Source organism: Molossus molossus, unplaced genomic scaffold (genome assembly GCF_014108415.1).
Source record: "Molossus molossus isolate mMolMol1 unplaced genomic scaffold, mMolMol1.p scaffold_m16_p_18, whole genome shotgun sequence".
NCBI classification, from domain to species: Eukaryota; Metazoa; Chordata; class Mammalia; order Chiroptera; family Molossidae; genus Molossus; species Molossus molossus.
The window spans coordinates 33,871,862-33,898,619 of NW_023425353.1; the positions used below are offsets into that span (position 1 = coordinate 33,871,862).

Sequence of the window (26,758 nt, forward strand, 5' to 3'; positions counted from 1 at the left end):
GAAGAAGTCGAATATACATTATTTCCAAGTAGTTTTATTGAACAAATTTTCTGAGGAAGAAGGAGGGTATGAAGAAGGATATGTCAAGGGGACATGGTTAAAATGTTCAACCTTGACATTGTTGTTCAAAACTTCCTTTGGTCAGGGATTATGTCTCTTGCCTTAAGTAGTGCTATCTTTCATAGGATTAAACATAATTTGAGATCATTCTACTTAAAGCAAAATATGCCTTCATTTATTTGTTTTCTTCATCTTTTTGTTCAGTCTACCAATAAGAAACCTCGAAAATCTCCAGGAGAGAAGAGTAGAATTGAAGCTGGAATTAGAGGAACAGGCCGTGGAAGAGCTAATGGGCACCCTCAACAGAATGGCGAAGGGGAGCCTGTCACATTATTTGAAGTGGTGAAACTGGGGAAAAGTGCAATGCAGGTAAATTTTAAGCTTATTTATTTTATTTGTAAAGGAATAGTCAATAATCTATGTGGAACCTGTTAGTGTATATATTGACATTTTATATACTCTCACTGATTGTGTAATGACGAAGTTTATCCATAAATGTTTTTCTTTGCTTGTTATGTAAGGAGTGTCAGGGAAAGACATTTTTTTTAATAGTAAGATATACTTTAGAGTACATTGACATTGAGTAAAATGCTTTGCGTATAATAATAGGAGCTGCCTAAGGGAATATTTATTGCCTTAATGATATAATTTTTTAAAATCTGACTTACTATAAATAGCATGTGTATTGAAGAATATTTGAAAGAAGAAAGGATATTTTATTTTATTTTATTTTATTTTTATCCTCACCTGAGGATATTTTTCCATTTTTTGTACAGATAGAGTGGCAGGGAGAGAGAGGAAGGGGGAGAGAGAGAGAGAGAGAGAGAGAGACATCGACGTGAAGGGACACATCGAGTGGCTGCCACCCGCACGACCAACCAGGGCCGGGGACAAACTGCAGCCGAAGTACGTGCCCTTAGCGGGAACCGAACCCGGGTCTCTCCGGACCTCAGGCCGACGCTCTAACCGCTGAGCCAAACTGGCCAGGGCAGAAGAAAGGATATTTCAAAAAAAGCATTCCTAATTAGTGAGTTAGGAATAACCACAATTAATATTTCATGGTTATTTTGTATGTATATGTCATCTTTTATAATCTTTTTATTCTCCTATCTTTCTCTTCATTCACTCAACAAACATCATTATTCTGCAAGAACACGTTTTTATTGGCTTCATGCTATAAGGGTAAACCTTAATTACTTTATTATTTCTTTCGGGCGTGTTTACATTTTTCACTATTACGGAATTTATTCATTGTGTTTACATATCAACGTTTAAAAAAATACTAAGGGTGAACTTACTTGATTAAAAGGTATTTAGCTGTGTGATACATAAATATATCATATTACTCTCCCCCAAATTGTACTAGTTTATCTTTTACCAGAAGTGTGACTAGCAAGTATTTTATATTTAAGATTTTCCAATTACATAAGTGAAAACGGTATATTTTAATTTGCATTTTTTTTTATCACTAATGATTGATGATATGTTAAGTCCTTTAATTCAGTACTGTTTATTTTTAATATTTCATTTTCAGTTTGAAAATTTATGAAACATTTACTTTTAGAACTAAAAGCTGGCAGCTTCTCTTTTCTGTTGTTCACAGATGTTCCTCCTTTTTCCCCTGTTGACACTCTTCCCCACTCCCGTTCCTCCTCCCTCCCTTCACAGTATTGTTGTCTGTGTCTATTGGTTATGCATATATGCATATAAATTCTTCGGTTTATCTCTTCCTGCCCTCCTACCCCCATCTCTCTGAGGTTTGTCAGTCTGTTCCCTAATTCCATGTCTTTGGATTTGTTTTGTTCATTAGCTTATTTTGTTCATTATATTCCACAAATAAGTGAGATCATGTGATATTTGTCTTTTTTCTGATTGACTTATTTCATTTAGCATAATACTCTCCGGGTCCCTTCATGTCATCTCAAGGGTAAGAGATCTTCCTTCCTTATAGCTGCATACTATTCCATTATGTAAATGTACCACAGCTATTTTATCCACTCATCTACTGATTGGCACTTAGGCTGTTCTAGATCTTAGCTATTGTCAATAGTGCTGCTATGAACATAGGGGTGCATATACTCTTTCTGATTGGAATTTCAGGCTTCTTAGCATATATTCCTAGAAGTGGAATCACTGGGTCAAATGGCAGTTCAATTTTTAATATTTGGAGGAAACTCCATATTGTTTTCCATAGTGGCTGTACCAGTCTGCATTCCCACCAGTAGTGTACTAGAGTCCCCTTTTCTCCACATCCTTGCCAGCACTTGTTTAATGATTTGTTGGTGGCAGCCCAGGCAGCTTTTCTTTAGCAGACTTTCCATTTTCTATCTGTATTTCCTTTTGAATTCCTTAAGAGAGCTTAGTGTTTACTGCTTTTTATGTATTGTTATAATATTGATGTGTTCAGGTGTTTTGGGATTGGTGTGGGAAGTGAGGGAGGTGGAGTAGTGAGATGGTGGTAGATAGTAAAAGAAATATTGAATTCCCAGTTATCCAAAGCAGTGAACAAACCTGTAAGTATAATTTATAAATAGGTATTAAGCTTGACAATATTTTTATTATACTTTAATAGAAAAATTGTTAACTATAAAGATACTAATTTTTAAGATCAACCTTATATTGCTTCCTACCTTTAGGTGGAAACATAAGCAGAAAAATGAAGGAAGTTTATTTTTATGCAAAATTTTTTTCATGTAAAACTAGATTTTACAAGGTATTTACTTATGTAGAGATAGTTTTAATGTGTATTGTGTTAAAACTCAATACAAGCCTGGCTGGTGTGGCTCAGTGGATTGAGCCTCATCCCATGGACTGAGAAGTCCCAGTTCAATTCTTGGTCAGGGCACATGCCCAGGTTGTGGGCTGGATGCCCAGTTTGGGGAGTGCAGGAGGCAGCTGATTGATGTTTTCCTCTGACGCCGATGTTTCAGTTTTTTCTTTCTTCTCTCTCTTTCTGAAAAATCAATGAAAACATATTAAAAAATAATTAAAACTTAATACCAGCTTTTATTTAATATAAATAACTCATCATCTATGTGAGATAATGAATAGTATGTTATTACCTTTTGTCCACTACGTTCTATATTTATTCAGATCAGTTTTCCCCGATGCTATTTTATAATATTACTGTGCTTAAATTCTTTTGGATTCATATTTTATGAAAGGTAAAGTTTAGTAGTCAGCCCCCTGGTGCCTTTTATAATTTGATTTGAAACATCCTTTTTAGCTTTTTTCTCACTATTTCTTTTCTTTTTTTTTTTTTTTTATCCTCACCAGAGGACATTTTTTTCCATTTTTTGTTCAGGTAGAGTGGGGAGGGAGAGAGAGGAACAGAGAGAGAGAGAGAAACATCGATGTGAAAGGGACACATCGAGTGGTCGCCACCCGCACGACCGACCAGGGCCGGGGACAAACTGCAACCGAGGTACGCGCCCTTAGCGGGAACCGAACCCGGGTCTCTCAGGACCGCAGGCCGACACTCTAACCGCTGAGCCAAACCGGCCAGGGCTCACTATTTCTTTTTTAAAATACGTTATTGATTTTGTTTTTGTAATCTTCACCCAAAGATATTCCTTCCATTTATCCTCAGACAGAGTGAGAGGGAAGAAGAAAGACACATTGACTGGTGCCTCCTGCATGACCCCGAACAGGGCCAGGGACTGAACTGCAACTGAGGCATGTGCCCTTGACTGGAATCGAACCTCTGTCTCTTTGGTCTGAGGGCCGACACTAACCACTGAGTCAAACCAGCCAGGGCTAATTTTTTTTTTTAGAGAGATTGAGAATGGGAAAGAAAGATAGAAACATCAATGAGAGAGAGAAACATCGAACAGCTATCTCCTGCACGTTTCCTACTGGGGATTGAGCCTGCAACCCAGGCATGTGCCCTAACCAGGAATCAAACCAGGACGTCTCAATCCATTGAGCCACATTGGCTGGGCCTCACTATTTCTTTATTAAAATCTGCCCCAAACATTTTTCACTTCACTATAATTTTTATTCATGTTCTATTTTATCTTTCTAGCTATATTCAAATTAATTGATAAATTTGTATAATTTTTTTTTTCCTTTCCCGAGAACATTTTTTCATTTTTTGTTTATATAGAGTGGGAGGGAGAGAGAGGAAAAGAGAGAGAGAGAGAGAGAGAGAGAGAGAGAGAAACATCAATGTGAAAGGGACACATCGAGTGCCTGCCACCCGCACTACCAACCAGGGCCAGGGACAAACTGCAACCGAGGTACGTGCCCTTAGCAGGAAGCGAACCCGGGTCTCTCTCGACCACAGGCCGACACTGTAACCGCTGAGCCTAACTGGCCAGGGTTGTGTAATTTTTTTTTTATTTTTTTTTTTTATTTTTTTTTTTATTTTTATTTTTTATCCTCACCGGAGGACATTTTTCCATTTTTTGTTCAGATAGAGTGGGAGGGAAAGAGAGGGAGAGAGAGAGAGAGAGAGAAACATCGACGTGAAAGGGACACATCGAGTGGCTGCCACCCGCACAACCCAACCAGGGCCGGGGACAAACTGCAACCAAGGTACGTGCCCTTAGCGGGAACCGAACCCGGGTCTCTCTGGACCGCAGGCCAACGCTCTAACCGCTGAGCCAAACCGGCCAGGGCTGTGTAATTTTTTTTACTTAACATTGCGTTGTGAGCTTTTATTCTCCTATGAATTTACCTTATAATTTTTAATATTTATATTAAAACATGATTGGGCTATTCTTTATTAACCAGTTTTTGCTTGGACTTTTTTTATTCTTTAAAATGAAATATATTTAACTATTTTAGAATAGTTTTATTCTTAAAAGTAGTGCTTCTTTGAGTATCTTCATATGTTTATCTGAAATGTACATGTGGGAGTGTTTTTGTAACATAAATTACTGAAAGGGATTGCTGAACAACAGGCATGCGTGTCTTAAAAATTGGTAAGTATCTTCTGTGGAAGGCGTGATACATTAATTTCACTGTTTATTACCTCCTCACTTCACATGTAAAGAAATAATAAAGTCTTCAAAGAATACGAACAGACATTAATGAGTTTCGAAATGAAAAGTTTCAGCCCTGGCCGGTTTGGCTAAGTGGTTAGAGTGTCAGCCCATGGACCAGAGAGACCCGGGTTCGGTTCCTGCTAAGGACACGTACCTCGGTTCCAGTTTGTCCCCGGCCCCAGTTGGGGTTGTGTGGGTGACAGCCGGTCCATGTGTCTCTCTCACGTAGATGTTTCTCTCTCTCCCTTCTTCTCTCCCTCTCCCTCTGTCTGGAGATAAATGCAAGTACCTTGGGTGAGGATTGAAAAAAAAATGAAAAGTTTCTGCGGTTTATATAATAAGAAGAAAAACTACAGAGTGATGAACAGGATTAGGATAGAGAAGCAGATACTTGTAGCCAAGAGTTTGCAAAGGAGACTGAAGAAAGCTGCTGGTAACTGCTACATAGGCTTATGTTTAGGGTGATCATGTATCTCAGATTACTTTTGATACTTCTACTTTATGCATATTGTCCATGTAGTTGTTAATAGGGATTCCTTTAATATTCAAGAGGTTTCTGGTTTAGATAATTACTTGTATCAGAACTAGTTTGAAATCAAGGGCTGAGGGAAGGGAAAAGACAGGCATAGTCCTTATAACCAGTATCTGAATTAAAATGTCTACTTACTCGGTTGGTGACTGGGTCTGTAAAAACCCTGTATTATCTTAGAACAGGAAGTTTCTAGCCCACATTGTATGATCTAGTTCTGCAGTGAAGTAACTAGCTTGAGCAGAGGTAATCACAGAAACATTAGATAGGGAGGCAAGAGTAGTAAAAGCAGTAAGTGCACATAAGATGCTAGAGAGAGAAAAGAACTAGTGGAAATACAAATCTGTATAACTTCTTTGGAAGCAAATTGGGTGATATCAAGTCGAATGACCTAAACATTTTCTATTTATTTAGTAAATAGTTAATGAGTGCCTATACTGTGGGAGCCACTTCTTTCCTCCTCCTTTTATTTTAACTGAGAATATTTTAAAGAAATGCAGTTCAATTCCTAGATGTAATCTCTAGAAATTTTTGTGTATGTTTATAAAAGAGGCAATGCAGGAATTAATATTGTTCCTTATTTGTAATAACAACAACAACAACAAAAAAAAGAAGTAAAAAATTCTAAATATCTGTGAATATGAATGGGACAATTGATAAATAAAATATAGCATATTCAGACACTGAAATTCTCTAAAGCATTTAAAATGAGTAATCTAAAACTTTATGGATACATTTTAGAAATACATTTTAGGGCATAAAGCAAGCTACAGTATGATATAAATACATTGTACTAAATATAAAGTATAAACCCATACATAAGATTAGTGAACATCTTGTTTTTGATAACTTAAACTGAGAAAAGAAAGAGAATGGGATCAGACAGGTGTATGTGTGTGTGTAGTGCTATAGCTGTAACTGAAAAAAGGAAGCAAAAAGAGCCCTGGCTAGTGTGGCTCAGTTGGTTGGAGCATCGTCCCATACTCCAAAAGCTTTCTGGTTTCAGGGCACATAATCTAGGCTGCAAGTTCAATATCTGGTAGAAATGTGTATGAGAAGTAACTGATTGATGTTTCTCTCTCCCTCCCTCCCTCCCTCCCTCCCCCATCCTCCCTTCTTCCTTTTCTTTCCTCTCTCTAAATTCAGTAAACATATCCTCAGTTGGGGATTTTTTTTAAAGGAAAAGAAACAAATATGACTTAAAATATTAAGTATCGTTAAATATGATGACCGGTACCTTCGTGTCTATTTTGTTTATTTGAAATAAAAATAGATGTTTCTGAGATTTTTTTTCTCTATCAGAATTGTAAATAATCAGTTTTACTAGTTTAATGGATATTTATCATACACCTCCTATAATTAGAGGCTGTGCTAGATAGTTCCTGAATGTGCAGAAATCAAGCCGCAGTTTTTCCTTCATGAAATATAGTCTCATGGGAAACATGTTATAGAATAGTACTTTAGTAACAGTGATATACAAGGTAGGTTGAAAATACTGAATTCACTTAGTCCTGTGTAGAGGGACAGGGTCATGGAAGACTTGTCTGAACAGATAAAACTTGAACTGAGACTTGAAAGATGAGTAGAAGTTAGCTAGGCAGTAGCAGAAGGCATTTCTTTTTTTTTTTATCCTCACTCGAGGACATTTTTCCATTTTTTGTTCAGGTAGAATGGGAGGGAGAGAGAGGAACACAGAGAGAGAGAGAGAAACATCGACGTGAAAGGGACACATCAAGTGGCTGCCACCCGCACGATCAGCCAGGGCTGGGGACAAATTGCAACCAAGGTACGCGCCCTTAGCGGGAACCGAACCCGGGACTCTCTGGACCGCAGACCGATGCTCTAATCACTGAGTCAAACCGGCCAGGGCCAGAAGGCATTTTTTATAGTAGAAAAAGGACATGCAAAGATGAAATCTATACCCTGACCATAGATACTCTAAGTAAAGATAGAGCTAAGAGAGGGGCTATTTTTATGAAATTGATGGCATTTTAGAAAGAAAATGACAAATGACTTGAGCTTATTAGGATTTTTAGAAATACTATTGTGAAATCAATTACATGATGATTTGTGGGTGTGTGGCTAGAATCAGAGAGGCCAATTGAGAGGCTTTTTTGCTGATCCAACTGGGAAGTAATGAAAGTTGGAGCTCATGATGTCAGTGAGGATAAAAAGGAAGCGACAGATTGTACAAATATTAAGGCTAAGGAAGGAATCTAAGATGATTTCTAGTTGTTTGGCTTGTTGGTTTTCACTGAGATAATTTGGAAGAGTATGTATTGGAAGATGAGTATGGGAATAGTTTGGACATTTTGACTTTTAATTGCATGGCACTAAATGCATGTTGAATTTTTAAACATTCCAGCTATTTACTTAATCTAAATGACATTTGTTGTTTTAATAGTTATAAGTTAGTAAGCATTTAACTGAATTTCTGTAATTAATATTTGTGTTTTGTACCCCAGATGTCAACTTAAGAAGTTGGACCATAGTTTATTCATTCAACAAAAATTCATTGAAAGCTGGTTAGGTACAAGAGATACAATATAAACTAAACTTGCCTGACCTTGCCTCATAGACTTCCTGTTTCTTATAGTTGACTCTATTATAGGTGTCCCCATCCTACCCCCCTATGCTTCCCTCTACTCTGCCCCGCCCCCTGCCTGTGCCTCATAGACTTTTAAATCATGAAAGGGAAAAGAATTCCTCTGTTCTAATGATATAATTAGACTGTTGATTAATGCTAAGAAAACTCCTTTTGGTCTTATTTCAGTGGCAATAATTACCTTATGTGTATAAGGAATTGGAGTCAGCCTGTAAATGAAGTATACTTCATGACACAATTTGGTCTTCTATTTGCTTTTTAAAAAATCCTCACCCGAGGATATTTTTCCACTGATTTTTAAATGGGGATGGAGGGGGGCGGTGGAGAGAAACATTGATGTGAAAGAGACACATCAGTTGGTTGTCTCCTGCACAACAGAGAACAGGGCCGGGGATCGAACCCGCAACCAAGGTACCTGCCCTTGAATGGGAATCAGACCCCCGACTCTTTGGTCCATGGGCCAGTGCTTTAACCACTGTGCCAAGTCAACCAGAGCTTCTCTTTGTTTTTGACAGGTGACTCTGAAGGTAAAACTAATTTTGCTAGTTTAGGTATGATTGGGAAAGACATAGATGTCATAAGGGATAGTCTGTGATCAGTCATTCTCTCTTGCTAGGAAGGAAGCTTTGTTCTGATGTAAAACTATGAACTTTTATAAGACTGATCCAGTCACAAACTAACAAGTGGGTTTTATGCCAAATCTCAATATATCAAATGCATAGGAATCCTCCCCTAGGGTTTAGCTGCATAAGTTTTACACTGTGGCTATAGCAAGAAAAGTGAATAACCTATGACCTTATTAAAATCTCATCTGGCCCTGGCCGGGTTGCTCAGTGTTTAGAGCATCAGCCTTCAGACCAAAGAGTCACGGGTTCTATTGTGGTCAAGGGCGTGTGCCTCAGTTTCAGTTCATCCCTGGCCTTGGTCAGGTTGTGCAGGAGGCAAACAGTCAATGTGGCTCTCTCACATCGATGTTTCTCTCCGTGTCTCTCTTTAAAAAAAATAAATAAATAAAATACAATCTCATTTGATAACTTGTGTTTGAACGGACAGTTATAGAGTGGCTGTACAGGAATTGTATGCGTTTCTGAGCCATTAAAGACTAAAGTGTTTATATTAATTTCTGAATGTTCATTGAAAAGTTGGAAAGTTTCAATATGTATACAAATGGCTGGAGAATTCCTAAGAAGTGTGAATAATATAAAAGAAATGCTAATGAGACATTGGAAGGGAAAACAGATATTCAGTCATATACCACATAATGATGCTTTTAGTCAGTGATGGACAGTATATATGACGGTGTAAGATTATAATGGAGCTGAAAAAATGCCTAGTGACATCGTAGCTGTCCTAACATCAAAATACAGCATATTACTCATGCGTTAGTGGTGATGCTGGTGTAAATAAACCTACTGCACTGTCAGTCAGATAAAAGTGTAGCACATAAAATTATAATAGTAGGCTATACCATATAGGTTTGTTTAGCTGCGCTCTATGATGTCTGCACAATGACAAATTGCCTATTGAGGCATCTCTAGAACATACCCTTGTGTTTTTTGTGTGTGTGTTTTTTTTAATCTTCACCCAAGGACACCTTTCCATATTTTGTTCAGATAGAGTGGGAGGAAGAGGGAGAGAGAGAGAGAGAAACATCGACGTGAAAGGGACACATTGAGTGGCTGCCACCCGCACAACCCAACCAGGGCCGGGGAACCTCAACCAAAACACATGCCCTTAGTGGGAACTGAACCTGGGTTCCTCTGGACTGCAGACCAATGCTCTAACCGCTGAGCCAAACTGTCCAGGGCATACCCTTGTATTTAAGCGGTGCATAATTGTAATATTGGCTGAAATGAAACTTATAACAAAGGTGGCCAGAAAATATTGAAGGAGAGAAATACTGTAACAAAGATGATACGTAAAACCTTATAGAAATAAACAAATCCTAGAAATTCATATATTGAATAGAATATATGAATAAAATATAAGAACTGTGTTTTTATAGCTGTGACCATTACAAGTATAAGATATTGGATACAGGATTTTAAATCATATTGTAAAATATTAAAACATTTATTCCAATTTTTAGCAACATAATAAAAAATTTAAATTTCTTAAAATTATAATATAGTTAATATATAATATTATAGTAGTTTCACTTGTACATCATTAATTTCATATGTACAACGTTTCTAATCTGATGGAGTGATCATCACAAATCTGACACTGCAAGGTTGTTACAATGTTGACTGTATTTCCTGTGCTGTATATTGCATCCTCATGACTTACTGATTTTATAACAAAATTTGTATCTCTTACTCTTCTTTATTTTTTTTGCCCTTGTTCTCTGGCTGCCATCACTTTTTTCTGTCTATGAATCTATTTCATTTTGTTTTGCTTGTATGTTTTATTTTTCTCATATAAGTAAGATTATGTTGTAGTTGTCATTTTGTGTCTTATCTTGCTTAGTATAATACCTTGTGTGTTCATCCATGTTGTCACAAATGGCAATATTTAATTCTTTTTTATGGCTGGGTAATATTCCATTATACACATACATCTTTATCCATTCATATATTGATGAGTTTAGGTTGCTTTCATATCTTGGCTATTGTAATGCTGCAGTGAACATAAGAGTGCATATATCATTTGAATTAATGTTTTTGTTTTTATAGATACTCAGAAGTGGAATTGCTGGGTCAGATGGTAGTTATGTTTTTAATTTTTTGAGAAAGCTTCATAATGTTTTCCACAGTGACTGTACCAATTTGCAATCCCACCAACAATAATTTAACATATAAATTTTATGTAAAGTCTAGCTGAAGGTAAAAGTGGAAAATCGGAAATAGTTGCTTAAACAAGACAGAAGTTTATTTTTTCCATGAGCAAAAGATCACAGATAGGTGGATTTTCCATGATGGCAGGTAGATTTTCAAATAATTATAATTTTTAATACTTTAATAATCATTAAGCTATATATAGTTATAACTTCTGCAGCTATATATTTTAATGTTTTTCAGAAATGAATTTTTCTTATTAAAGAAGTAGCTGCTTGGGTAAAATAATTGCAGGCTATCACCCAGGCAGCGTGCATTGGGTCCTATTCCATTCCAAGCCCCATGAATATTGTTCTGTCCTATCTAGTTCTCATTCCTCTGTCCTGACCCTGGTGAGGAATCTGAGCCTAATGTTTCTACTAATGGTGACAGCCGGCCACATCACACTTCACATGTCCCAGGAATAAGGTGATGTTGTAGAGGTGGATAGTGCCAGGCAGTGGACTCTTGTGGTGAATTGCTCCATTCTGGACCTCTTAGTTCCTGCAGATAAAGGCATGCATGAGTGTCCATTAAAGTGGGCCAGACCTGGTGAAACGTATCAAGTGTGCCTTTTTGGACATTGATTGCCTATACAGCCCAAATGTGATAGAAAAGGTTTTTGAAGGCTCACCAGTACAACTAGATGTTATTGTGCTGTTGGGTGGTGGGCATCCATGATGTGGAAAATGAAAACCTGATCCTACAAAATTCTTTTTTTGCCAAAGGATCACTGTCCGGAAACCTTGTGCCTTTAAACCCAGACTAGGAAGCTGAGCATCAGTGGCTCTTTTGTGACTGCTGTAGGCTACATTCCAAGTACATGCTGGTTGTCCACTACAAGCAGCCTACCCATCTATATGAAGCAGCTGCAGAGCACCTTCAAAAGACCTTCAATGAGGTAGACGTTGCTGCCTCTAGAGGCCTATGTTTAGAGGAGGGCTAAGGACGGATTATTCTTCTGGAGGTATAGCAGTCTTGATGTGCACTTCTTTGGCGGTCCCCTGCTGATATTCTCTACATGAATAAGAAATTCATCTTCACCCCTCCATGATACATTTAACAACAAGTCCAGTGTTGTCATTGTTGGTGGTCCTGGTGGCCATTGTTGCTGGCATTGCAATCCTGGTGATTACTATCAGGAGGAAATTGGGGAGGTACAAGAAGGTAACAGTCAAGGACTGGGGAAGTTGGATATAAAACCTACCATAGGTCTTTAGTGGGGAAGGTAAGAGGATAGGATTTAGGACCACTTCAGGGTGAAACTTGATTCTTGGCCCAAGACAGGTACTTTTGTCAGCTCCCCAAAGTTTCCTCTCTTTTCTGGCTTTATGTCCCAACCTCTCTTGAAGAACTATATCTAATATCCCTTCTTCCTCTTGTTTCAGGGATGAAATCTGACTTTTTAAAGTAAAGGCAGCCCTGGCCAGTTTGGCTCAGCGGTTAGAGCGTCGTCCTGTGGTCCAGAGAGACCCAGGTTCGGTTTCCACTAAGGTCATGTACCTCAGTTGCAGTTTGTCCCCAACCCTGGTTGGGTCGTGCGGGTGGCAGCCACTCGATGTGTCCCTTTCACGTTGATGTTTCTCTCTCTCCCTCCCACTCTATCTGAACAAAAAATGGAAAAATGTTCTCTGGTGAGGATTAAAAAATAAATAAATGAAGAATTAAAAAAAAATAATAAAGTAAAGGCAGACACAAGAAGTCTCCATTGAATTAATTTTTTATTATGTTCAAAATGAAAGGTTAAGATGACATCCGAGGTTCATTTAATAGTGATGTAATACCTCCCTGGCTGGTTTGGCTCAGCGGTTATAACTTCAGCCTGGGGACCAAAGAGTCTACTAGTTTGTTGTGATCTTTTCGATGAGAAGAAAATTTGGCTTTTTTTGGACTTGCATAATAGCCATATTACTGTTATACCACGAACACATAATGCTTCTCACTTTAAAAAGCATTTTATTTTAGTTTCCTAAACATATTTTTTTAAGAGGATAGCCTGTCCAGAAACTGTTCAGATAGATTACATTTGAACTTCTTTATTGTTTAAGCTCCATGGTCACATCTTTTCATCTTGTGCATATCTTAAACTGGCATTTGGAACTGGTCTAGGATATTTTATAATTAGTTTAGTGCCTTAAAACTCTTAGGTTATTTGAGAATAAGAGTAAGAAAGTTCTAAACATAAACTGCATTTCTCCTAGGCTTTTTAGTTTGTTTGTGTATGTGTTTAGTTATACAGTATGTAAATTATTAAGTTGTTTTGTTTCTCAGAGATAGGTGTATCCTTACATAAATCTACTTATTACCAGCTCCGGTAGAGAAATGAGTGAGTGAAAAGAAAATTGTATTTTACTCTTTATTCAGCAATGTGTTCATGTTTTTATGAAAAAATATGTGAAGGTAAATAAAATGTGATAAATTTCAAATTCTTCAATGAGTTTTATTATCTTTAACTCTTTTAAAATTTTATTTATTGATTTCAGAAAGATAGAGGAAGGAGTGAGAGGGAGGCAGAAGGAGAGAGATATTTATTGTTCCATTTATTTATGCATTCATTGATTGATTCTTGTATTTGCCTTGACTGGGGATCGAACCTGCAACCTTGGTGTATTGCGATGATGCTCTACCAGCCCAGCTACCCACTCTTGCTTTAACCTAATAATGTGTGATTGAACTGTAGGCAATTTTTTTTTAAGCACTATAGTTCTGATTTCCTAGAATGGAAACTCTAGTATGTGAAATATATAGGATGTTTTAGGGCAGAAGATATAAACTGCTTATTTTATTTCATAACTATTTAAAAAACCTCAAATGATAGATTACTGTTTAGTTAAGAGTATGTTCTTGTTTTTTACATAATTAGAATGTCTCTCTGAAATTAACTTTGTGGATATTTTACCCCAACAAGCCTAGCAGCTACATAGTTAGAGTAATACTACATGCTGTAAAAAATAATCTTCATATATGGGTGGCTTGTCATGATTGACATTAATTTTGCATTTATGTAACTGTTCAATACCAGAATTAGTGGTAGGTATCTTTGCTTCATATGATACTCAGGTGTCCATGCTTTTGCATTTTTTGGTTCCTTTTCTCCCCTAGAACCTTGGTGGTGTTTGCATTCAGTGGGTAGAAGGGGAAGGAGAATGGAGCAGTACTTACTTTATAGAAACTTTTAGCTTTTCTGTTTACATTCCATTGATGGGAACTTACCACGTACTAAGGTGAGCTGTGAAATGTAATCCACAGCTGCATACTTTCTTTCCCATGTTGGTAAATACTGTGGAAGGGAGAACACAAATTTACCACACTACAGTTACTTTTAGGTAATTAGAAAGAAATCATACAGTAATATATTGACTTTGTTTAATTTCTCCCCAAACAATAGATTATAAAAGCCACTGATAAGTGCTAGGATAACAGCATTAACTGCCTATAAAGTTATGTATAACGAATGTTTTAAAGGAAGTTAGACACTTTAATAGAAATTTTTGTAACCTCTATTCAATTATATCCAAAGGTACCTACTATTTTTCATGTGTTTAGCGTCAGTAAACAATTTGGTTTTGTTATTTTTTTTTTTGTATACTTGATGATGTTAAGCGTGTGGCTTTAAATTAACTTGGTTGTTTTAGATATTAATTCTCTTCACGATAATCCCCTAAATAATTTTTTAAAGGCATCACCCATAGGTACATCACATTTTATACAGATGGTCTAGGGCAGATCAAGCAAGTAAAGATATGACTATTGCTATGTTTGTGATCATGATAATTATATATATTTGTGTATGTATCTATAGAGATATAGATACATAATGGTTTCATTTTGTCTTTTTTTTTTTCCCAGAAAAATGGCCTTTATGTGCATACTTATGTGTGTTTCTACTGTTTATAGATATTTAAATATATGAAAATACTGTGCTTTCTACTAGTTTTTATTTTGAAAGAGGGAACCTAACTTATTTTAATGCTTCTGGTCAAAATACTTTGTTTATACTTTCAGTAAGAATTGAAATACAGAAACCATCACATGAATAAAGGTATATTGAGGTACAAATGAGATTTTTTTTAAGATTTCTTCCTTTGCTCACATCAGTAAATTTGTATTGAGTGTGTTTATGCAGTTTCTTACTTTATACCCGAACTTTAATCGTGTATAAAGCAGAACCCTTACTTCTCAAAAGTCATAATTTATTTCCAGATTGCTAAAGAAAATTATATATATGTTCATATAGTTTATTATTATTTGCTAGGTTTTGGTCTTAAGCCTTGAGTTTTAAAACAAAAGTGATTTGTTTCCTCCTGGTGAGAATCTTTACTTTAGTACCTAGGATTTCTTAACCTGGAGTCAAATTTTGGTAGGCATGAACATAGATGAGAAGAGTGGTAAAACATTTGAAATTGATTTTAAAGAAATAAGAGAGAAAGCTGATCTGAGATATGTTAAACAGTTGTTAATGGCGTTGAATAATAAATTTGTGCCATTCCATATAATTGTTCAATTTTCCTCCTGTAGCTCTGTAACCAAATGCTACAAATGTGAATTTATTGTTCAGTATAAAGAACAAAAATGTAAAGTTGTACTTGGTATCTTTTCAATGGTTATAGTCCTTTGAGGATTCTGAATTACTTGAAACAAGAAAGGACTAATATAGCATGCATGGTCTTGGTGCTTATAGATGTTATGCTCTTTCCAGCATCATTGGGCTAGGTTATCAATGTCTCCTAAGTGGCGGCAGAAAGGACTACCTCAGCACACATACTCAAGAAAGTTATAAACTCCATATTCTCTATTAAAACTCCAAACTTCACCCATCACTCTGAGATACTTACCTTGGTATGTTTCTTGCTAGCCTCTCTTTGTGAACTGTATCATCTTGTGACATTAAACTTGATTGTGTTTAAGTCTTTTTTCCCCTGTCTGTTTTTACTTTATTTATTTATTAAAAATTGTTTTTCTACATTGGTTTTAGAGAGAGGGGAAGGGAGAGGGAGATAAAAACATCAGTGAGAGAGAACATTGATTGGCCGCCTCCCCACTGGTGATCAGGCCCACAGCCTGGGCTTATGCCCTGACTGAAAATCAAACTGGTGATCTCTTGGTGCATGGGTTGATGCTCAACCACTGAGCCACACCGGCTGGGCTATTTTCTTCTTTTTATAAACTGAATTTTATTTTTATCTAAGTAACATGTGCACATGATTTAAAAAAAAAAAAAATCAAATGGCACAGTGACCAAAATAGTAATCCCCTGTTTATTCCTCCCCATCCTGAGTCCTACACCTCGGAGTAATGTTTTTACTTCTTTTAGCTTTTCTTTCTGGTATTTAGTCTATATTATTATTTACTGTTATTTTTTACAGCATTGTTTTAATTTGATATGATGAGCAGGAAGTAGCAAGTACATCCAAAACCTTAGTAAGAATATGCAAAGTAGAGGATAGAAGATAACCTCCCAACCTTTAGGGGCCTGTGGCCACCTCAGTGAAGTATTTGGGCATGTCATTAAAACAGGAATCTAGTGTGATGTTTTGTGGAATGTAAAGATTATCAAGATACTTGTAGACTGTTTTGGTGGCAGATTTAAATGTTGCCCTTCATTATTCTGACTACCTGATATTCATGCTCTTGACCCATCCTTTTGAGTGTTGAGACCCGTGACTTGCTTCTAACCAACAATTATAGAAAAGGTTATAGGAAGGTTATTGTGTGATTACATTATGTTGTATAAACCACTGTCTTGCTAGCAGACTTGCTGTAGGAATTCTCCTTGTTGTATTGACAAAATAAGTGACCATGTTGGGGAAGCCAATATTGCAAGGAACTGTGGGCAATTTATTGGCCCTGAGAGTTGTCTCCAGCCAATAGCCAGCAGGAGCTCAGAGTCCTGAGTTCTATAACCAACCACAAGGAGGTAATTTTTTCCAATAATGTGAGCTTGGAAGTAAATTGATTCTTCCCCATTTGAGCTTACAAATGAGAATGTAGCATAACAATGCCTTGATTGCAGTTCTGTAAGACCCTAAGTAGAAGATTCAGCTGAGCTGTGTCCGGACTCCTCACAGAAATTGTGAGAGAATGGATAACCAAGGCAAATATAATATGACAGAGAGCAGGAAAATTAACATAGTTCTGAAGCAACACTGTGAGGGTATATGTTTATTCATTCAAGGTTAAACTACCTTACTCAGAGTGGTCCTTGTTAAGTGGGGGAAAAGGCATTAGCGGCATATGAAGTACTAGAGGCTGCAGCTACAGTGAAAGTCACCTCCTGATTAAGTTTATGTTAATCAGTAGTTTCCAGGATCCATCTGCATTCTGTTTTCAAAAGTCACTGGTGAATTTAATGGCGATATAATAGATTTTACCAACTCTGCTTCTTTCAAATCTTTGATTAAACTCTGCAATTCTCCCAAGGATGTAATATTGCTTTTAGTTTATTATCTTGGTATTAAACATTCCTGCCATAATGCCCTTTATCCCATTGGTCAGAAAGTCAATGTGGGGTTCTTGGAGTTGTGTATGTTTGTTCCCAGTGTATGTGTGTGTGTGTTTTCAGGAAGCAGGGAAATAACCACAGAGCACAGAGTGAGTCCCTGGATTATTTGGATCCTATCTCAGTCAGACTTGAATTACAACCTCATGTATCACCTGACCACCTAAAGGCCCTTATTTTACCAGTGGGCCACCATGGCATTTTGAGTCCCCCAAAATTTAGGCCAATTCAGAGACAGTGTCTATTAATACATGAAGATTTGGCTATTTCCTTTTAACAATGCATAGTACCTCTAATGGCTACAAGTCTCTGGGGAAAGATTAGAGGAAGATGTATGGTATATACTTGTTGTGGTTGTGCAGGGTCCTTCTTTAAGGGTCATGGTCTCCACATCATTTAGTGGACTCTGGATCTGTGAACTAATCCAGGTTTAGCAATTGGTGAGAAGGCTGTAATTTGCCACTGTTAGTAAATTAAACTACTGGCTACCAGACCTCGAGTTTTTTCAGTTATATAAATCAGATAGTACTATAGTAGGCTGCCCACCAATTTTGTTCCTAGGGGTCACTGAAATCAATTATATTGCAAAAAATCTCTGTAGGCCAAGATATTCTGATTACCAGTATGTCCCTGCTGCCCTTACCAGATAATGGACCCACCTTGTCTTTGATGATTAAGTGTGACCACTTGGGCTGTGTTACCTTGGATCCTGTCATCTTCATAGAAATCTGGAAATTTTTCAGTGGCCACACTTCCTACACTCATACCCATCCTAAAAAGGAAAGCAACAACAGATCTTTATAAGGATATAGATATCATTAATGTAAATCTCATTTCCTTCTGGGTTCTCTTGTGGGGCATAGTTGAGTAGTGGTATAAAATTCTGCCATGATAAATCCAGTCATCCTAGCTTCCCAAATCACTGGATTCTTTCTTCCACCCATACCAATACTAGGGAAGCTCCGCATCTCAACCTTTCAGTGCACTAATCAGATAAGCTATTATAGCAACATTCAGCTACATGAAGTAATGTATTTAATTTGAAATTGCTATAAACGCACCCATATAAATTAGTTTGACTTGATGTAACGTATTCCACCCTCCTTGGCCAGAAATATCTGCAATCCACTTCCACACATGGTCTTTAGTTTTCTGTTTGGTATGTAAGCTATTTCTTCTCGTGTCATAATATGTACCTGTTACCCTGGAGCAGAGATTTGACCCTAGTTATGGATGTAGTGACAACAGGGGCTTGTTGTGGTAGGTCTTCAGAAGAATGAGCATCTGCCCTTTAAGGCATCTGCCCACATGAGATTATCAGAGTTTTCAGGCCAGGGAAGGCTTCTGTTCTCAGACATTGGAAAATAAGCTACTTCCTCTAGTATTTGAGGTTCCCAATTTCTGGCAGGGGTAATATGGAGTTAGGAAAGGTTTAAAATTGTTCATTTCACCTAGAACCAACAGGTGTCTCTGTTCCAAAGTTCAGGATCCCATTTTTCCTAGTCCAGGTCCTAACTTTCAAATTAGAAACTTGATGAGACTGAATTCACCTGTTGTAGTTCAGCCACCTACATGATTAAGTTTTTGGCTTAATTTTCAGCAATATCAACCCCATAACATATAAGAAAGAAAAGATTTTTCTGGAGGAATTGTGGAAGCACTCTGGTTCTTACACTATGACTTAAGCCGAGAGAGTTGAGGTTGTCATTTTTTTTTCCCTAAGTGCTCAAGTGTACACAACAGAATCTATCTTATATTACTGTCCTTATAGTCATCATTACTGCCATAATGGCAGATACAGCAGCCACTTAACACATTGTTGACCACTCACGAGTTAACTCGTGTTTTCATGCCCAAACTGTGTTGACCGCTCACGAGTTAACTAGGGTTTGCACTTGCATTAGCTATTTCAATTTTTGAAACTCAGGGTAATATAGGATTATTGTATTTGTGACTCTTTGCCCTGAGGGTGGAAGTTCAAAAACAGCACACCTTTCTGTTATTAAACCACCAAAACGATAAAAAAGAAATGTGATAAGATCTGATAGTGAAAGTGATTTTGAAGAAGAGTGGATTGAAAATTATATTACACTAACTTTGGAGGATTATTCAAATATTTCGGGTGTAACTACCAACCTTAGTGATCCACGGAGCTTCATGGAAATGACGGAATTACTTTTTAGTAATGATTATTTTTGATTTAGTTGTTTCTCAAACCAATTTGTACCGCCATCAAATGGACCGATTTTACAAAAAATCTAAAACTGTAAAAATTACTAAAATATATAATATGTATAAAATATAATATGTAGCAGATTTGTAGAAAGTTTCATTTAAATTCATTATGTATAAATAAAGTATACTGAAGTTTAGATTGTTTCACTTTCATGCTCAATTACGAAATAATAGCCGGTGACATGAGATAACTTCTGCATAAAATTGCCGGTCAACAATGTGTTAAGCTCCCAAGGCATGTGCTTGAGTTGATGCTTCTCCACAATGAACCATAGGTAATAGCATGATTTGTTTTCTGAAACTTTCATGTTATTGATTACTAGTGACCAATTTCCTTGACAAGGAGCTCAATCCCAAGAACATGAACAAACCCTTCCCTAAATCTATTTTTTACTGGTTTACCTTCTGGAGTCACTCCTGGGACCAATTCTGTATCATTCAGTCAGCATTCCATTAGAAGTCAGAGACCGCACTGTAATTTGAATTGGTGAAATTTATTATAAATAATGACTAAAGTATAATAGAGGAATAACTGTAAAAATGTAATGATGATTCTAAAGGTGACCTTAGGGCTGATGATTTTTCAAGGAAAGAGATTTGGAAGGGGGTGGAATTCCCTTCCCCAGGCTGGGATTTAGGCCTTGTTGGATATGGTAACGCTGTAGCCTATTGAATGACAGAGAAGTTCACCAGATTGTCTCAGCCTGAACTGGTTCACAGTTTATGGGCTACAGAAAACAACACTCTGAGGTACAGTCATGCTGAGTATGGTAAGTAGTTGTACAGTGGAAGATGAGGTACTGCTGCCACCATGAGACCTGGAGCATGCCAGTGTCCACGTCAGCAGGGCTGCATGTGGAGGGTAATCATCAATCCCAGGCTGGAACACAAGGTCGCCAAAGAACTGCACACTCTTGGTGTCAGGCTGGGACAGACCACCACTGGATTCCTTATACAGTAAGTCATCAATGGGTTCTGTGACTGTAAGTGAAATGATGTGTAATCAAACCAGTTTTATCATAGGTTAATTGATACAAACAGTTAAGTTCCTATAGCTTCTCATCACCATTGTAACAAAATGACATTATTTGAGGACCTACTGTATATGCTCACTGCTGATAGACTATGCAGCACGAGCAGAAAAAGCTAAACTTTTTTTTTTTTTTATAATTTTTTTTTTTTTTTTTGTTCAGATAGAGCGGGAGGGAGAGAGAGAAAGAGAGAGAGAGAGAGAAACATCGACGTGAAGGGACACATCGAGTGGCTGCCACCCGCACGACCAACCAGGGCCGGGGACAAACTGCAACCGAGGTACGTGCCCTTAGCGGGAACCGAACCCGGGTCTCTCTGTACCGCAGGCCGACGCTCCAACCGCTGAGCCAAACCGGCCAGGGCAGAAAAAGCTAAACTTTAGCACACCAAAACTAGGAAGAGAAGCCTCTTTCCTCCTGCAGTGTCCTTCCAGTGCTCTATGCTAATAAAGCTTAACATAGTGCTTACTAGGAATGATAAATGCTTATAAAATCCAGTTTATTATTATATCTAGATACTGAAGGGCAACTTTGGAGCTAAGACACAATAAATTGATAACTGATGCAGAGGCTTTCCTCAAATGTCTGGTGTTGGCAGCTATTTGCTTATTTTATTTTATTTTTGGTACATGCCCCTAGTGGGAACCAAACCCAGGACTCTCTGGTCCTCAGGCCAATGTTCCAACTGCTGAGCCAAACCGGCCAGGGCTGCTATTTGCTAATTTTAAGAGAGAAACATTGAATACAGATTGGATGCTCTGTGGAGGTAGAGTTTGTATATATCATCTGACTTTTTATAAGATTTTCCTTTTTCCTTAGAATTCATGAGTTTTAGCCCAGCTGGTGTGGCTCAGTGGTTGAGTTGTTGATCCATGCACCAAGAGGTTGCCGGTTTGATTTCCAGTCAGGGCACATGCCCAGGTTGTGGGCCCAATCCCCAGTGGGTGGGGGGGGGGGGCAATCGATGTTCTCTCTCGTCGATATTTCTCTCTCTCTCTCCCCCTCTTCCTCTCTATCTAAAATCAATAAAGAAAAAAAAAAAAGAATTCATTAATTTTACCTGGATATGCTTATATGTGTCATTTCCCATTTATCCTGGCAGCACTAGATAGGCCATGTTAATGTTCAGATTTATATCTTTTATTGATCAGGTGGATTTTCCTTTTAAAATGATGAGTTTGTCTTCTTCTTAAATGCCTGCATATGTTAGCTGTCCTAGAAATATCTGTCAAGTATTTTGCCCCTTTCCTCATGAATTTCATTTCTGCAGTTTTGTTTTGTATTGATAGGTTTTTTCTCCCCACTTTACTTTCAGGACATGAAATTCATTCTCCATAGCATTTATCTAGTGACTATTTAAATTTGAAAGTATTTTTTATTTTTTAACTTCCGGAAAGTTCTTTCCATGTTTTAAATTTCCTATCTGTTTTTCTTATATACCCAATTTACTTTTTTTCTTTCTTCTTGGTTATTGAGTCTTTTGGGCAGATTATTTTGCTTTTACTTTTTAAGGCTCTTTTCAATTTATGTGGTCAAGTCAAATTATTAGCTTCCTTTCATTGACACAAATTCATGTATAGTGGGTATTGCCATGGTCTTCATTCCAGAGAGTTATCACACTAACCAATAGTTTTGTTAATTGGATAGTGTTTTCCTAGCCTTGGGAATAGGAGGCAACTCAGCCTGTTCTAGTGGTCCCCTCACTTCCTCTGAGGCCAATAATTTGCAGCTGACACTCCTAGGACCACCCATCTCAGGGCTGCTTCTATCCTAAAGAAAGAACAAGAAATACTGGTCTTTCTAGGCCTTTTTATTTTTTTACCAGTATCTACCCATCTCATGCTTAGCTCAGAAAAAAACTATAGTGCTTTTTTTCTCTAACAACCTCTGCAGAACATGTAGCTTTGCTTGTACCCTTCAGGCGTTGCTCCCTTGCTTGTCCTAGCAGTGGTTTTGTTCTGTATGGGAGTGTGATGAAGAGTCCATCAAGAATGCTTATTCAGGCTGTCATTTGCCAAACTTCTCTGATGAGAGCTGCTGCTAGGTAAATATTTCAAATGTAAAGGCATCTTACAAACTGGACAGAACTATCATAAAAACTTCACATTGAGAAGATTGATAGTTACAATATCATTTAAGTTTATCTGTACCATTTCTCTGCCTTTTTATTTAGGTATCACTATTACATTACTCACCTTTAAACATTACTGACCTTTAAACCTAGTTAGGTTACCAGGTTTAACTGGAAAGTATACTTGATAATGACTTTCTGTTTGAAAAGCAGAATAATATAAAACAACACAACTAGGATTCGTATCAAGTGAAAGTATGAAATATGCTGTGCATGGGATATTTATTTTTCTGAAAAATGTAATAGAAATTATTGTAGCCTGTGATTTCATTTCTAACTATGGAATAAAATCTGTCCTGTTATGTGAAGGGTCACACCGTTTCGCTTAGAAACAAATTTCTCTGATATTAGGTAGTAATATAGTTGTGTAAAAGAACAGTGATATGATCACATTGTCTAGAAACTGCAGTTAATACAGTAGGGATGAGAGTAAGAATGAAAGACATGGTGTTGTATGTGTACAATCAGTTTTTCTCCACAAGCCCTTGAAGACTTTTTTTTTTAATCAAGAAGAAGAAGAAAAGACTTTGGAAAGTTGTGAAAATCAAGAACATTAGCTTATAACCAGGTAAATAAATAAAACAAAAACCTAGTTTCATGGAATAATAAAGCACTCTGTAGTATTTACATTTGCAATCACAGAAAACATGTATATTTTATTAAAGACTATGTTGAATAAATAATCTAAATATTAATTTATTATACAGTGATTCTCAGTTTGAAAGAGGTAGGGCCCTTCATTCATTTAAAACTCCTAGTTAGGGTATTTAGCTAACATAGTAATATGTTATCTTTGCCATGTATTTTCTCCAAAGCAAATGAATCTACTCTTAAGCAACAGTATTTAGAGTGCTAATTTTCCATGCCCGTGTCTGCTTAGCCAAGGTTTTATCAAATGGCATGTGTCCTGAATGGGAATTGAGCTGGTGACCTCTTGGTGCATGGGTCGATGCTCAACCATTGAGCCATACCAGCTGGGCTAGAGGTTTTTGTTTTTTTAATCAAGTACTTTGTCAAAAGCTGCTTTGTATCTACTGAGAAGATCATATGGTTTTTATCTATCATTTTATTAATCTGGTGTATCACATTTATTGATTTGCATATGTTGAACCAGTTTTACATCCCAGAAACAAATCTCATTTGATCATGGTGAATGCTTCTTTTAATGTACTGTTGAATTTGGTTTGCTAACATTTTGCTAAGAATTTTTACATCTTTACTCATTATGGATATTGGTGTATAATTTTCTTTTCTTGAAGTATCATGGCTTTGGTATTAGTATAATCCTGACCTCATAAAATGTATTTGGGAGGGTTCTTCTTATTTAATTTTTTTAGAAGGGTTTGAGAAGGGTTGGCATGATTCTTTTTTTAAATATTTGGTAGTATTCACCAGTGAAACCATCTGGTCCTAGCCTTTTCTGTTTTGGGAGGTGGTTGTTGTTGTTGTGTTGTTAATCCTCGCCCAAGGATATTTTTCCATTAACTTTTAGATAGAGAGGGAGTGAGAGAAACATCAATGTGAGAGATACATCGATTGGCTGCCTCCCGCACGGCCCCCCGTCGAGGTTGGGGATCAAACCTGCAAACCAGGCATGTGCCCTTGCCTGGGAATTGAACCTGTGACCCTTTGGTTCTCAGGCCAATGTTCTAACCACTTAGAAAACCGGCCAGGGCTTGGGAGGTTTTTGATTACTGATTTAATGTTCATACCAGTAATCAGTCTGTTAAGATTTTATATTTCTTCATGATTCAGTCCTAGTTGTGTGTTGCTACAAATTCATCTATTTCTTCTAGGTTATTTAGTTGGTTCGCATATAATTGTTCATAATAAGTAGTAGTCTGTGGTATCAACTTGTAATATATTTCATTTTTGATTTTATTTAATTGTCTTTTCTTTTTTAAGAGTAAGTTTAGCTAAATGTTGGTCAATTTTGTTTCTTTTCAAACAATTGATCTTTTTCATTGTTTCACTGATCTTCTCCATTGTTTTTCTGGTCTCTGTTTCATTTATTTCTGCACTGATCTTTGTTGTTTCCTTCCTTCTGCTATCTTTGGGCTTGGTTTTTCTTTTTCTATTACCTTGAGAGGTATAAAGTGAGGTTGTTTATTTGAGATCTTTTTTGTTCCTTAATGTAGGAATTTATTGCTCTAAACTTTCCTCTGAGAAATGTTTTTGTAGCATTTGATTGGTTTTGATGCATTGTGCGTCCATTTTTGTTAGTTTCAAGGTATTTCTTGATTACTCTTTAGATTTTTCTCTTTGTTTCATTGATGTGTATTTTGTTTAATCTCCACATATTGGTGATTTTTCAGTTTTTCTGTGTTACTGATTTTTAGTTTCTACTGTTCTGGTCAGAAAAGATACCTGGTATGATTTCACCCTTATATTTGCTAAAACTTGTTTTATGAAATATTATGTGATTAGTCTTGGAGAATTTTTCATGTGAGCTTGGGAGGTTCATACACTTGGCCCTCGTTTATCACAGTTAATCAGTTCCAGACTCTACCTCGTAGAGTAGGATCCCTCTCCACTTTGCGCTTTGACTTTTGCGGCTTCACTCAGTTTTTAAAACTGCGATAGAGTGAAGCCGCAAAAGTTGAAGCGCAAAGTGACGAGAGCTTACTGTATATTCAGCGTCTGCTAGATGGAATGTTCAGCATTTGTCTGTTCCATTTGCTCTAAAGTATGGTTCAAATGCAACATTTTGTTGATTTTATGTCTGTATGATCTTTTTATTTTTTTAAAGTATGTTTTTATTGATTATTTTTAGAGAGAGGAAGGGAGAGAGATAGAGAAACATCGATGTCATAGAGAAACATCAATTGACTGCCTCCTGCATGCCCCCTACTGGGGATTGAACCTGCAACCCAGGCATGTGCCCTGACCAGGAATCGAATCGGAACCTCTCAGTCCATGGGACGATGATCAGTCCGCTGAACCACACCACCAGGCTGATCTATCTATTTTTGAAAATGGGGTTTTGAAGTCCCCTAATACTGTATTGAGGTCTGTTTTCCCCTTTCCGTCTATTAGTATTTGCTTAATATATTTAGTTGCTTTAATGTTTGGTGCATATATATTTATGATTATTATAGCTTCTTGATAATTTTATCCCCTGATTATTATATAAATATCTTTATCTCTTGTTACTGCTTTTGGCTTAAAGTCTATAGCTATCTCTACTTTCTTTTGGGTTCTACTTTCATGGAATATTTTTTGCCATCTCTTCACTTTGAGTCTATGTTTGTCTTTGAAGCTGAAGGGAGTCTTTTGTAGGCAGCATATCTTTGGATCTTTTTTTTTTTCCTTCCATCTAGCCACTTTATGTTTTTTGTTTGTTTTTGTTAATCCTCACCTGAGGATATTTTTCCATTGATTTTTTTTTTTAGATAGTCTGGAAGGGAATGGGGAGGGAGAGAGAGAGAAAAACACCTATGTGAGCGAGAAACATTGATTGGCTGCCTTCTGCATGCCCCTCACTGGGAATGGAGCGCGCAATCACGCATGTGCCCTGACCAGGAATCACACCAGGACCTCTCAGTCCATGGGATTACACTCAGTCCACTGAGCCACACCTGCTGGGCTACTTTATGCTTTTGATGGGAGGATTTAATGCATTTAGATTGATTATTGATAGGCAAGGACTTTCTCATACTGTTTAATTGTTTTCTGATTGTTTTGAAGTTCCATTTTTTTCTTTCTTTCTTGCTACCTTTAATATGTAAATTGATGATTTTCCATGTTGATATACTTTAATTCCCTTGTCTTTATCTTTTCTTTTTATCTCTCTCTTTTTTTTAAATACTCACCTGAGGATATTTTTCCATTTATCTTTAGACAGAGTGGGAGGGAGAAAGAGAC

General features: G+C 37.0%; 1 protein-coding gene across 5 annotated transcripts in view; it reads left to right on the forward strand.

Annotated features, from left to right (window-relative positions):
• STAG1 (stromal antigen 1) overlaps positions 1-26,758 on the forward strand; it is a 400,292-nt gene that overhangs the window by 128,823 nt on the left and 244,711 nt on the right. For all 5 annotated transcript variants that reach the window (XM_036266503.1, XM_036266505.1, XM_036266501.1 and 2 more), the window contains exon 4: positions 265-429. In XM_036266503.1, the coding sequence (XP_036122396.1) occupies positions 265-429 (165 nt within the window). The remainder of the gene's footprint in view (positions 1-264; positions 430-26,758) is intronic.